At 50.8% G+C, this 13,074-nt stretch overlaps 2 protein-coding genes across 2 annotated transcripts; both read right to left on the reverse strand.

Moving 5' to 3' along the window:
* Nucleotides 1-227: 227 nt before the first annotated feature.
* HINT2 (histidine triad nucleotide binding protein 2) lies at nucleotides 228-2,441 on the reverse strand. Its single transcript, XM_043891413.1, has 5 exons — nucleotides 2,292-2,441; nucleotides 914-1,054; nucleotides 712-816; nucleotides 535-607; nucleotides 228-413 (listed from the first exon to the last, which is right to left on the reverse strand). The coding sequence occupies exons 1-5, from the start codon at nucleotides 2,370-2,372 to the stop codon at nucleotides 322-324; spliced, it is 492 nt and encodes a 163-aa protein (XP_043747348.1). The 5' UTR covers nucleotides 2,373-2,441; the 3' UTR covers nucleotides 228-321.
* A 3,249-nt stretch (nucleotides 2,442-5,690) lies between these two features.
* On the reverse strand, nucleotides 5,691-12,766 carry FAM221B (family with sequence similarity 221 member B). The gene is made up of 7 exons (XM_043891166.1): nucleotides 12,580-12,766; nucleotides 10,032-10,683; nucleotides 9,740-9,883; nucleotides 6,756-6,866; nucleotides 6,430-6,627; nucleotides 6,119-6,238; nucleotides 5,691-5,763 (listed from the first exon to the last, which is right to left on the reverse strand). Exons 2-7 carry the CDS (start codon nucleotides 10,681-10,683, stop codon nucleotides 5,741-5,743), a joined length of 1,248 nt encoding a protein of 415 aa, XP_043747101.1. The 5' UTR covers nucleotides 12,580-12,766; the 3' UTR covers nucleotides 5,691-5,740.
* Nucleotides 12,767-13,074: the final 308 nt, after the last annotated feature.

A 13,074-nucleotide genomic window follows, 5' to 3' on the forward strand; every position in this document is an offset into this window, starting at 1 on the left:
TCAATCTCTTTCTATTCATTCAGGCGTATTCCTACCACTACTTTTCTAGAAGCCTGACCCAGGTAGACCACGAGTCTTGAGCTCACAGATATATAGGCAAATGCTCCTTTACAGAATGGGCTTCCTTAAGTGTTTCAGACCATAGTCAAGGGGGATCATAGCCTTGAATCAGTTTTCTTTCCTATTTGTAGTATAAATCTTCTTATATTTAAGACAAGGATCCAGAATTGACAGAGAGCGAGTTTATTAGCATCACAGGGTGCTATTTTCCCCCATCCCATCCAAACATCCAGGTCTGGAGTCCCTGGTCATTTGGTAGGTTCAACCTGGAGGCCACTGGAGCTGTCGGCCCCCAAGTACATGAATGTGTAGGTGGTACACAGACTGTGCACCCAGCTTGCCATCGTTGATCACTGAAATGGAGTTTTGGGTTAGGGGGTGAGGATTATGGGAAGGTCAAAGAATGGTCACAGAGAGGGGCAGGTATGAGAATTCACCGTCGAGGGAGGGGCTCAGGGGCCAAACATCGCTCACCAAGTCGGTATCCATCACCCAGCCCCTCAGCCTTTGCTGTTTTCTTGGCCACAAGGAGAAGGTGTCCTAGAAGCTGCAGGGGAAGGGGAGGGAGACAGGTTGCTTCATTTACAGGGAGCAAAATTTCTAGAGGAATACAGGGCTCCCCCAGCCAAACCCTGGCCCTGTCCTTCCCACCTGTTGGTCTTCCTCTTCAGCCTGGCTAATCCGAGGAATGGGCTTCTTAGGAATGACCAGGAAGTGCACAGGAGCCTGAGGGGCCACATCCCGGAATACGAGACACTGGGAGCAGTGACAGGCCAGAGGCCACCATGTTAACTTCCACAGGCTAGATGGTATTTATGAAATTCCTAGGGAGTGGGTCCTAAGGGCACCGCACCTGCTGGTCCTCATACAGGATGTCAGCTGGGAGGCTCCGATCCAGGATTCGGGAGAAGATGGTTGGGGCCGCCCCCCCAGGAGCTGCCTGCTGGGCCTTGGCAACTTCATTCCCATCAGTCACACCTGCAGCTCCTCGGACCTGCGGGCGGGTCAGACACACCCAAAGGAGGAAGCTGGCAATACCTCTCTCATGTCCTCAGGTGGGGCTGGCAGAGGCTGGACTCTGACAGCCATTAACTTCACCCTTCTAAGAACCTATTAGTGGCTCCCACTCAAGGGGAGAGTTCCTCACTTTCAGAGTATCAGCAGCAGGGAGTGGGTCCAGAGAGTGCTGGGCCTGGTTAGATAACAGGCAGTATGACAGGGCAGGACTCAGCAGTGTGACCGAGTGCTACTCCTGAAGCACTAAGGAAATCTATCCCAGTTCAGGGGAAAGGGTGCAGAGTGAGAACCCCGGAGGCTTACGTCCTGGTTCCTATTTTACTGCTTTTTTTTTGTTTAGTAGTGTGTGTTTAATTGTGTGTTTAGTCACTCAGTCCTGTTCACCCCATGGACTATTGAATTACCTTAGCTAAATCCCTTCTCTCAGCGTCAGATATAAAGGGGGTGATTTGTACCATCTCTTAAGACTACTTTGGATCTCTTTGTAATAAGTTTCCACTTCCATTACTTTTTGTCTGATCTTTATGCTGCGTTACCTGTTTTATTTAGGTTTAATACAACTGCCCTGTTTGACACAAGGGCGTCTGGGTGTCACACCTGACCTCTTACTGTGAATTTTGCCTCCAGTCTTCCTGAGTCAATGGAGGGAGGAGTTGAGCGCACACAACCCCAGCCCCAGGGAACTGAGGGTAAGTCCCAGGTTCCCAGGGGCTGAGAGAAGGCTGAAGTCAGCGGTGTCACACTGTGGGAGAAAGGGATGAGGTGCATCTGACTCCTTGAAGCGTTCTAGTAAATGGGGAGAAGAATGGCTCCCAGGAGAAAAAAACGAATGGCTCCCTCTAATTCTGCAGGGCGCACTGAGGAGCTGCGGGCGGGTAGGCCTTCGGTTGGCTGGGAGAGGGCAGCACATCGTGCAGTGACCTTGTGTCGGCCTCGGGGTCAGGGCCTGTGTACGCCATCGGTCATCGCCGGCTCGTTTCTCCCGCGGCGAGGTTTTAAGGGAGGCCACCGCGACCATCAGTCCGACCATAACTCCAGAGCCCTGGAGCCTGCGCTTCGGGAGGGGCAACGTACCCCGCCGGGCACTCAGGCTGCGGTCCCGCGAGGCCTTAGGGCTGCGCAAGCCGGGGGGAGCCGAGGAGGAATGCAGTCCCCGGCCCTGGAGGGAGTCAGAGCTCGCGGGACCCCGTCCTCGCCCCACAGCCACCTCTCACCTGCACCCCCCGAGGCCCTGCCACCGCCACCGCCCGACGCGCCACGCAGAGCCCGGCGGCCAGCACCAGGGCCGCTGCCATCTTTCCCTCGGCCGCGGGAACCTCCCACCTGGGCCAGCACTCGGGCTCTGCAGCCTGCTGAGGTGGGGCGGCGGGGAGCCGGCGAGCCACTGCCATTGGCTGCGGCCGAGGCCGGAAGGGAACTCCGTCATCCCATTGGGTAGGGTTCCTGGGCGCACTCCGCTGGCTCCGCCGCCAGGGTCGACGCGGAATCTTTTCATCCCATTGGCTTCTTGTGCCAACTCGAAGGTGAATTTTTTACTCCATTGGCGGCGTCCTCTAGTCAGAGTGAAAGTTCATTTACCATTGGGTCCCCTCACTAGTTTTCGCTGTGAGATAGTTTCTCACTCTATTGGAAGGATTGAGACACCTGGAGGTGGGATTTGCCTCCAATTGGCTCTCAATACAAAGTCGGCCCATCTTAGGTTGCGGCTCCGGTGTAGTGGGGCTTTTACCGTATTGACACTGCCTATTCGGGTCGCGGGCCCCTATTGGTGGGCTGAGAGGAAGGGGGCGGTGCTCCGTCACCTGCCGCTCAGAAGCTCATTGGCCAGTAGGAGGGCAGGGTTTGGAGAGGTGGCCACTCGGTGCTTATTGGCTCCAGGACACTAGTCCGGAAGTTCCAGACCGCAGGAGTACCGGGGAAAGAAGCGGATAGGGGACGCCTGGCGAATAGGGCTGATGGTGAATAGGGACGTGGTCTTTTTTTAACTGGTGGGATAATTACCCAGCATTTCCTCCACAGTTTCAGCCCCTTGACCATTTCAAAGATTTAAAAAAATTTTTTTTCCTTTATTTTTATTAGTTGTACAATATTGTAGTGGTTTTTGCCATACATTGACATGAATCAGCCATGGATTTAAATGTGTTCCCCATCCTGAACCCCCCTCCCACCTCCCTCAAAAATGTTAACTTACTCGTCTGAGGGCAATTCCTCCTTAGTTTATGTGCTTGTTCACTTCAAGACTAAAGGTTCTGCAGTTTGTTTTCAGAGCGGTTTTGCATTTTGCTTTCTTTTTTTTTAACGGGTGGGGCAGGAATGTCCTGTCTTTGTTGCACGACTAATAAGCAAAGGACTATGTGTCCAATGTCCTTTCCTGTTCAGAATAAGTATGTGATACGGTTCACTCCGTGCCTGGCATTTTCAGTGAGTCAGGCGTGTTCGAAAGATGAGGGGAATTGCCTTAGGGCTAGAAGTATATTTTGTTCTGCTGGAATATATATTTTTTGACATCAGAAACATGGGATCACAAAATGCTAATATACTCTAATATACTCAAACCAAGTAAGTTTTAGTCTGATGTTTAATACAGGGCAAAAGTCACCACTGTGTCTTTTTTGTTTTAATGCGGATGGCCTGAATTATTTGGAATGGATAACATTTGGTGTTTTCTTTCATTTCCTTTTCCATAATATATAATACATATGTATTATATATTACATTCTTATTCTCCTTTTCACAATTTCCCATAGTATTACATAGTCTATATAAATACTTTGTAATGGCTGCATAATATTAATACCTCTTTAAATGAGTTTATTGCAGTAACCATTTTTTTTATTGTTGACTGCTAGTTGAATTGGTTTTAATTAATGGCCATCATGGTGCTAATTCCATAATAACTAGTAATAAGAAATTCTACTTCTGGAGATAGTAATGATTTCTTTTGAATAGCCATATTAGAGAGTCTTTTCTCCTTCCAAACGCAGACGTTTGACCCTGCGATTGCCCCCAGGAGTTCTAGCAGTCAAAGTTGCATTCCTTTCCTTGGAAGAATAGATGATCTCACTAAATGTGGAAATGTACATTAGCCTTTTCTGTGCCCTGGAGGCTGCAGTAGTCTGTGTGCCTGTGGAGACCGGCAGGAGATAAGAGGTGCTGGGATGTAGGAAGAGGAAACCAGCCAGGACTGGTAACACGAGTACAAAACACTTTGAAACTGGTTATTTCTTTGGGTTCTTAAAGACACAGGTAGCACATAGGTTATCCTATTTTATAGACCCAGAAACAGAGGCTCTGAGAGGGAAAGTGACTTGCCTAAGATCATAGAGCCTATTACTGTCAGAATCTGCTATTCTCCATTAGAATCATGTATGGGCTTCCTAGTCTCTCCCATACACTCACCCATTCTGGCCCCTGGCCCCTGGATTCTCTGCTTCAGGCTCTTGTGATCACTTGTAGCTGCTCTCTGAAAGCTGCAGCACTCTGTGGGTTCTGGCCACTGTCTCCTGTACTTTGATCCCTACCACTGCATCTGCTACTGGGCCTCATTAGAGACTTCTGTTCCTTTTTAAAAAAATCTGTTGATTGCATCCTGGCTTTACTTTTTTTTTCTTATTTGTGTGGTCACCTCCCTCCACATCCTCAAGCCTTCTTTTGGCTTTTTTTCTTCCTCCCTGACGCTCTTCCCATCACCACCATTAATCTAAATATTTTGCTTCTCTGCTTCTCTGACTTGGTTCCAGTTTCCAACTATACCTGAATCCTCAGTTACCCACCCATCAGATTTCTCTCCAGTTCCCTTCATTAACCTTCCCAAGCCTTTATCCCTCTTCCTGTCTTCTACTGCTCCCCCCCCCCCCATCCCTTTCCTCTCCCACCAGAAACTGACCTTGTCTCCTGTGTTCACAGGGGAACTTCCACAGAATTCTACTCCCTGCAACTCAGTGAGGGCCCCATCCTTTCTTCCTTCTTCCTGGTCCCAGGAAGTGGTGTTTCTCCTGTCCAGACTGAATCCCTTCACCTCTGCCTTTACCTCATCCTCTCCTTCTGTCTTTGGGATCTGGCTTCCCTAGGCATCTCTCTTTTTCTACTGTATCCTTCAAGGTCTTTTTCTCTACTGGTCTCTCCTAACTACAAAAAATGCTTTTTTCCTAACTAAAAATTGCTTCCTTGATTCCACATCCCCCTGTACATATTGTCTGACTTCTTCCCTGCTCTTTTCATCTAAGCTTCTTACAGAAATTCCTTCACACTTACTGTTGTTTGGTTCCTCTCTCCACTGCACCACCGAAACTGCACTTTCTGAAGTCACCAGACTTTCTAATTGCAGATCTGATGGACATTTTCAGTATTTATCTTCCTGGAGCCCCCAGCTATATCTGAAATCACTGCTCCTTCTTGAAATCCCTCCCTCCTTGGCTTCCTTGAAGCCATTCTGTCTTCCTGATGCCAGAAATAGCCTTTTGAATGTAGGTGTGGTGGAGGCAGATGGTTAGATCTACCCTGTCTCCTGCCTGGAGCTCTCTCTTGCCCTCCTGGAGGTGCTAACTCCAAGGTCTTAGGGTGTTTGCCCCAGGCTGGGCTCTATCTGCCTCATACAGAGTCAGTCAGATTCCAGTGGTTTTCTCTTTATTGCTGATCTGGGCCAGGCTCACAGAGGCCTGCGTCAGGTGTTGACAGTGTCTGTCCCTGGGGGAGGGAAGAGCAGAGGTGAAAGGGTCAGATACGGGGCTTAGATGGAGGGCCAGGCTGGACATCGCGTGGGCTAGGGAGCCCTGGGGGACTACGGTGAGAGCTGGGATGGCCAGAAAGCCCCTGCTTCTGGAGGGCCTCGAAGTCGGAGTTGTTGATGACAGCTTCTTGGAGGGTAGGCATCTCTGCAAAAGGCACATAGTCTGCTCCTGGGGGTATAAGTCAGTGCAAGTGTGGGCTGCAGGAAGGAGGGGCAAAGTAGTCCTGGGTGGGATGGCGGAGGGCCGGAGTGCCTTCAGCTTGGCTGATTACAGACCCTTGAGTGGGCCCTGATCCTAGGTGTCCCTCTCACCGTGTGGCCTCCCTCCTCGCCGCCGGGTCTCCTCAGTCTCAAAGAAAGTCTCGTGCTCCTCCCAGCGCCGGTCACAGGCCGCACAGAGGAAATTAGACTCAAAGCAGCTGCAGCAACAGCCTAAGGCGAGGGGGCAGCCAAGGAGGGTGCAGGCAATTGGGGCTCCCCCAGGGGCTGCCCACATCCTCACATCCTCCCCACCAACTGCATGCCCAAGTCTCTCCTCCCAGCTCCCCATCTGCATCCCCAAACTACGTGCAGCCTATCCCAACCCATGCCCACCGCTGCACGCCGCTTGCTTGAGAAGATACCTTTGACCCTGCAGGAATGGGACCCGGTAGCTGTGTGGTCTTCGTGGCTGTGTTTGCAGCGACACTGGGCCCTCCAAGCGTTGGGGTCAAAAGTGGCCCGTCTCTTGAGCCAGAACTCACCCACCTCCTCTGGGCGTGACGGGATGAAGCAGAACATGAGGCAGCGGCACTGGCCCACGTTGCAGGGCACGGATATGTCTGTGAAGAGGGTTAGACCAGCAACTGACAGGGCTTGGCCTTCCCATGTCAACCTCTCCCCAAACCAACACACACACACATGCTCTCACACAGCTCAACACAGGAAAGAAGACAGTTACCCTCCACACCTGAGATGATCTGGTGCTGTCTCAGCAAGTGTCCACAAAAGCACTTGGACTCATCCCCAATCCGGAAACAGTCCCATAGATAATGGGGGCAGCGCCAGCCAATATAGAGACCTGGGTATGGAGGGATTGAGTACTAAGGGAAAGTAACAGGGAAAAATAGCCTAAACTCCCCCCAAATTGTTCTTATCTCTCCCCCGATGTGTCTCTGTCACCACCCACACATCCTCCTCCCTGCCCCTTTAGACTTTTTTTCAAGGTTTGCTCATCAGCCTGCGAATGTCTTCAGAGCCCGTCCCACCCGAGGATCCACTCCACCTGTGTTGGCCTGTGACTGCAGACAGCCTTCATTTCTGAGCAGGAAGATTATTATAAGTGAGCTTCTGTGTGATGATGCCCATGTATCTAGCTGTGTTCTCTGTGACTGTGGGATTCTCATCTCCTCCCCTCCCAATGCTAGAGCACACCTTTGCTTAGTTTCCTTGAAGTGTCTAAGGCAAAAGGAAAGGAAGATGATGGGCCAGGTGCAGAGCAGGTGATGGGGATTGGCTCCTAAGGAGCGTGGTGTTGAAAGGACCTGAAGAGGAGGAGGTGAGGCCGCCCCAGTGCCACAAGGAGGCGGGCTTCCCTCACTTCTGCAGGCTGGCACCATCATACGTCCCTTCCACATTCCTGAGATTACTGAACGAATGCCCTCTGTGAACTTGAGAAGGGCTGCCTCTGGTTCTCCAAGGTTCAGGAGAAAACAGGAGGCCAGAAGTCATGAGTGGGGTGAAGAGCAGAAACAGAGGCTTGTGAGGCTAAGAAAGGAGGCGTGGGAAGGAAGAGGAGCCCAGGATGCATCCCTGAGAGCAGGCACCGGCCAGAGGCTGCTGCCCTTGAGATAAGAAACTGTCTGGCTTCACAGTTAGTCTTACCACCAGGCAAGGGTGGTGCTGAGTAAATGTGGGAGGAGACCCAGAGCATTTCCCACTCAGGTTTTCTCATCCTCTGTGAGAGCTGAGCGTATCCCAACTTGAAGTCAACAATCCTGGGTTCCCCCACCCCCCACCCCCCAGGAGTGGGGCCTTCAGCTCTAGGACTCTTAATCCTATTCAAAAGCTCCAGTGAACTGTCATCTCCATCAAAAAGTTGTCCCTGACTTCCCCTTCTGTCTAGGAGTCCCTCCTCCTGCCTTCCATGACTCTTGTCAGAGTACAGTGCATTCTGGTGGACCTGTTCACTTGTATTCTCCTTCAGCTGTGAGTTCCTCTAAGGAAAGGTCAGTCTTTTCATCACTGTCTTGAATCCTCACACAGGACCTGGTACAAAACAGGTGCTCAGAGAACATAGACGCTTGACTGAATAAGTGATTGAGCAAATACCTTTAGGAGGGAAGAGAGACCCAGTATTCCAGGTAAAGCCCTGAAGTTCCATAAGGAGAATGAAAAAGAGCCAAGTGTCCTCTGGTCTTTGACTCTGGCCAGGACCACAATCCACAATTCTGCGCCTGTCACACTAGGTTTTCCTGTCTTACCCATGGTCTCTTAGGATCTGAAGCCTGTCCAGATGTGGCTTTTGGCTTTGATGCTTCTGACTTATACCGCCAGCCCGTGGTATTCGTGCCCCATCACACCAGGGAAGCTTGGTTGAAAGGGAGCAGAGTTTAGACCGAGTCACAATGGGGTTGGTGGAGGCCGGGATTCCACTGGAGGAATTCTGAGCTCTGTTTAGAATAGCAGGATCCAGTGCATGAACAGGTGAGGTGCAGAGTTGAGCAAGGGTTAGTGCCCCATAGATCAAGGCCTGGCCTGAGGGCCTGGGAGAGTCAAGTTTAAGCACTGTGGTTGGAGTCATTGCTCATTTTTCAGATGAAGAAGACTGACGTTTGAGCTAGAGGAATGGCAATTATACCTCAGACTCTATAATCCCCTTAAAGTGGGACAATGCAGAGTGGACTGTGCATTCCAGAGTAGGGCCTTCTACTCTGCCTTGATTCCACACCCTCTTCCCGTTATAAATGGACAGGGACTGGGGAGGAGACATTATCTGGGATGCCATTTTCACTGCACAACACATTCATTTCCATGATCACACAGTCTCATTTGCATGATAACATCTCTTATGGTTAGAACACAACTCTATTCCCATCATTAGGGAAAGTGAAGTATCAACCCCCTTCCTCCAAAGGCAGTGATACCTATTGAATTCAGTCTAGAAATCCCAGAATCCTCATAACAGGTCAGGTGGCCTTCTTACCCAAAACCTATAGACGTGAAGTTCAGTGACGCATGCACGTGCTCACACACAGAATGGTGTGTGTTCACATGGTTCATATGCACACCCTTTATATACAGACACAGAGAAGCCCGGCATGCCGTTAACAGGACCGTCTACAATACTACTTCTGGGCCGAGAGGACTAGAAGACATGGCTCTCTTTGGTGAGGAGACTCAGAGCTTTGGATTTCCAGGTGATCATGGGTCTGGCATGCAGGGATCACAGCCTTCTTTTAAAAAATTTTTTTAGCTGTACTATGTGGCAGGATCCTTGTTCCCCCATATCAGTGTCAGGGGTCAAACCTGCGCCCCCTGCAGTGGAAGTGCAGAGTCTTAACCACTGGACTGCCAGGGAAGTCCCCATTACAGCCTTTTAATACATTTCCACCAAGGGGACTGAGGCCTTTTGCCTTGTTAGAGCAGCAAGTCACCTGCAAACTGTCCAGGGTCCTGGGCCATCTCTGCTTTAGGATCTGTTTGGTGCAGGCTCCCTGAGCCCTAGTTCAGCCACCTGTTCCTGCCTGGCTTTATATGAATATCCTCACTTTTTGTCTGCATCCACCCTCATCTACTTTGGCCTACCCATCTGCTCCCCTCCCAGATTCCAGGAAGGTGGCATTGCCATTTTCCACAAGGGCTATCCACTGAAGGAGCAGGTTCCTAGATCCCACTGGATAGAGGGATGGCCACGGGCCTGTCACAGGCCCCTGAAAGGCTGCCTGGGCTCACCTGTTTGGATGGCATTCAGGGCTGCATCCTTCTCCCATTGGAAAAGATAATTCACTTGTGTACCAAACTTCTCTCTGTGCATCGCCTTAGCCACATCCACCAGGTCTGCCTGCTTAGCAGGGACCACTGGGTGGATGGTGTAGCCTGGGGAGGGAAAGGCTGAGTAACTAAGGGGAAGTGAGGAGGCCCCAAACCTAAGAGAAGGGGCCAGGTCACAGAGTAACCCAACCTCCTCCTCCTGAGGCAGGTCAAAGACGGTGCTGAGAAAGGGGGAATGGGCAGGAGCAATTACGGCTGACTCCTTTCTTCGCCTTCTTCTTGCCCAGCTGGTGTACAGGCTGAGCCGCATGAGCGTTACTGGCAGTGGCATCCATCTCTTTCTCGCCCTCTTCTTCCTCTTCCTTCACTTTTGTAAATGTGTCCAGGTGGACCTGGGATGGAGAGCCTGAAAGGGACTGCTTTGGAGAGCCTTCGAATTCAGAGGTCTGGATGGGCCTCTTTACCCATGAGCCCCCGCTGGAGGAAGACTCAGAGAAATCTTCCTTTGGATTATCAGAGGGAGACCCAGGGGCACGGCTTAGTGACAAAGTCTGAAAAGCAAGTGGTTGATCTAGGACCTTGGGGATGTGGGTTTCCAACTGAGTCTCAGGGGTAAGGGTCTCCAAAGGGATCTCAGAGGCAGAGTGTTCTAAAGGGGCGGTGGAGGTGGAAGGCTCTACAGGGGTTTCAGAGGTGTGGATGTCTAAAGGGGTCTGGGAAGTGGAGGGAAACACAGGAGATTCAGAGGCAAGGGACTCTAACAGGGCTTCAAAGAGGGTGGGCTCTAAGGGGCTTTCAGGGATGGGGAGCTCCTGTGCGTCCTCAGGAGAGGGGTCCTTCGAAGAAAGGCTCTCTTCTGCATCCAGGGCGGTATGAGGCTCTTCTGTGATCTTGTCTGCTTCCATCTAGTGGTAGAACAGGGTACATGTTTCATTAGGTCGGGATTAGAGGGTCTTTGAGTCAGGATTTGCAGGGGGCTATGGAATTTATATAAAGTTTTTAGTGCACCTGAGATATGACTCGGGGGAATCCAGATGAGCTCTGGGCCAGGGCTTGGTGCTTGGAGTTTCACCCATGTGCCTAGACCCAAACTGCGTACTGAAAGTCTGAAGCAGTCAGAATCCCATCAATAGATGGTAGCAGAGAAGGGATCCTGAACATAGCATCTTGGCTAGTCCAAGAGCAGGGTTCTGGGTGTAATTTAGGACCATAGAGGTCAGGCTGTGAAGTTCTAGAGACTGGGAAGACCAAGGCAAAGTGGGGGTTTGCTCCCGAGAGTGTAGAAGGATGCAATGACCACAGTCTAGTCTTGTCTAAGGACCCCTCCCTGCCCTTGGTAATATTGTTCATGTTCAGTGCTTCAGCTACTTCCAGTTGTATGTTGATGACCCCTAAATCCATATTTCCAGCTCAGACCCTGAACTTCACAGTCATACCCAACTGTCTGTTAGACATTGCTAAATCGATGTCCCACAGGTCATCAAAACTGAACTCTGGGAATTATTGTGGTCTTCTCCTTTCCTCTCAGCCCACATCTTAGAATGGGCACCAAAGACTATATTTCCTATCTTCTAAATATGGCATGAGTTTGAGTAAACTCTGGGAGTTGGTGATGGACAGGGAGGCCTGGCATGCTGTGATTCATGGGGTTGCAAAGAGCGGGACACGACTGAGCGACTGAACAGAACTGAACTGAAATATCCCACAAGTCCATTCTCTCCTCTCCTCTCCCTCCAATTTGGTTCAAATTCTCATTATTTTCTGCCTGGATTATGTAATACCCTTGCTCCTCTGCTGCCTTCCCTAGCATATTAATCCACTCGTCCATTCTTTCATTGGTTTATGTAACTTATGCTTTTAAAGAGCCTAATCTTAACACTTTTACTCAGGCACTGGACTCAGCTGAAAGAATCTGGAAAGGAGACCAGTTAACCAAAACGACAATACAAATGAGTTGGTGTTGTGCTGGGGTAAGCCCAGGATGCTGTGGGGACTGGGGTGTGCCTAATTTATCTTGGAAAGATGTCCAAAAGGGGTCATGCATGCTAAGTCACTTCAGTCATGTCTGACTCTATGTGACCCTACAGACTGCCAGGCTCCTCTGTCTATGGGATTCTTCAGACAAGAATACTGCAGTGGGTTGCCATGCCCTCCTCCAGGGGATCTTCCCAACCCAGGGATCGAACCCACGTCTCCTACGTCCACCTGTATGAGCAAGTGGGTTCTTTACCACTAGTACCACCTGGGAAGCCCAGGTCCAAAGGGTGTCAGTCCTTCTTAATGACCCAGGTGAGACCTTTCTGAAATGGCATTCCTTTGCCTAAAAACAATCAAGTGACTCAGCCTAAGGATTAGGTCCAAATTTCTTGGCCCTGACATTCAAGGCCTGTCATCATTTGCAGCACTGCCTAAGGTAATTCCAGCCTTACCTTCTCCTGCTCTCTACTTTGGTCCATGCTCCCCAAATACTACATTTATCATTTCTTAAACTCATTAGGGCCTTTCCAAAGAGGAAGTTTGTGTCAGAAAGTAGGGGGAGAAGTAGGATGATGGAGAGGAAGATAGCCAGACATTCAGCAAGAGGAGAAACGGGGCCTGAGGGTGAAGAACCACAGGACGGGAGGAGACCAAAGGGAAAAAGGGGGAGGAGGGAACTGAGTGGAGAAAAGAGGGGGAGGGAGAGGATAAAGATGAAAAGCAGAGGATGGGAGGGGGCTGGAGTGAGGTGGGAAGGGACAGGAAGGTGTTAGGAGGGAGTGGGATGTGGATTTGGAGGAGGGGCCATTTGAGAGACTACATACCTCTAGGCTTTGTCTTACAAGTCCTTAGGTTAGGATCTTGTCTGAAGCGGGACGGGGAAGTGTTTGCCCCGGGGGAGAGAAGGCTTGGTTGTGGACTAGCCCTGGCAGCAGGCGCTGTAGGCTAGGGCCTTGCCTGCAAGTTACAGCTTGGGGAAAGGACTTGGACACCTGCAGAAATTCGTGAAGGAGTTCGGGTCGGGAGGAAGGGGGAGGGGAAGGGACGAGGCGGTCCAGGGCCGAATAAGGGAGAGGCTTGATTGAAGCCTGTGGAACCCTGGCCGGGAGTGGAGGATCCGTCACCAGGGCAACCGGAACGTTTAGTAGTCTCCGTGGCAACAGCAGTCTCGTCACCCCCTCGGTGAGTGAGGTCTCCTAAGGGGGCTGCGTTGATCCGGAGGAGACAAACCTAGAGGGTTCAGTTCTGCTAAGGGGGTTTTGCCGGATCTCTGTGAGTGGTTTTTTGCGGGATCTTTGTGAGACTCTGAGAGTCTCTGG

Source organism: Cervus elaphus, chromosome 29 (genome assembly GCF_910594005.1).
Source record: "Cervus elaphus chromosome 29, mCerEla1.1, whole genome shotgun sequence".
Classification (NCBI taxonomy): domain Eukaryota; kingdom Metazoa; phylum Chordata; class Mammalia; order Artiodactyla; family Cervidae; genus Cervus; species Cervus elaphus.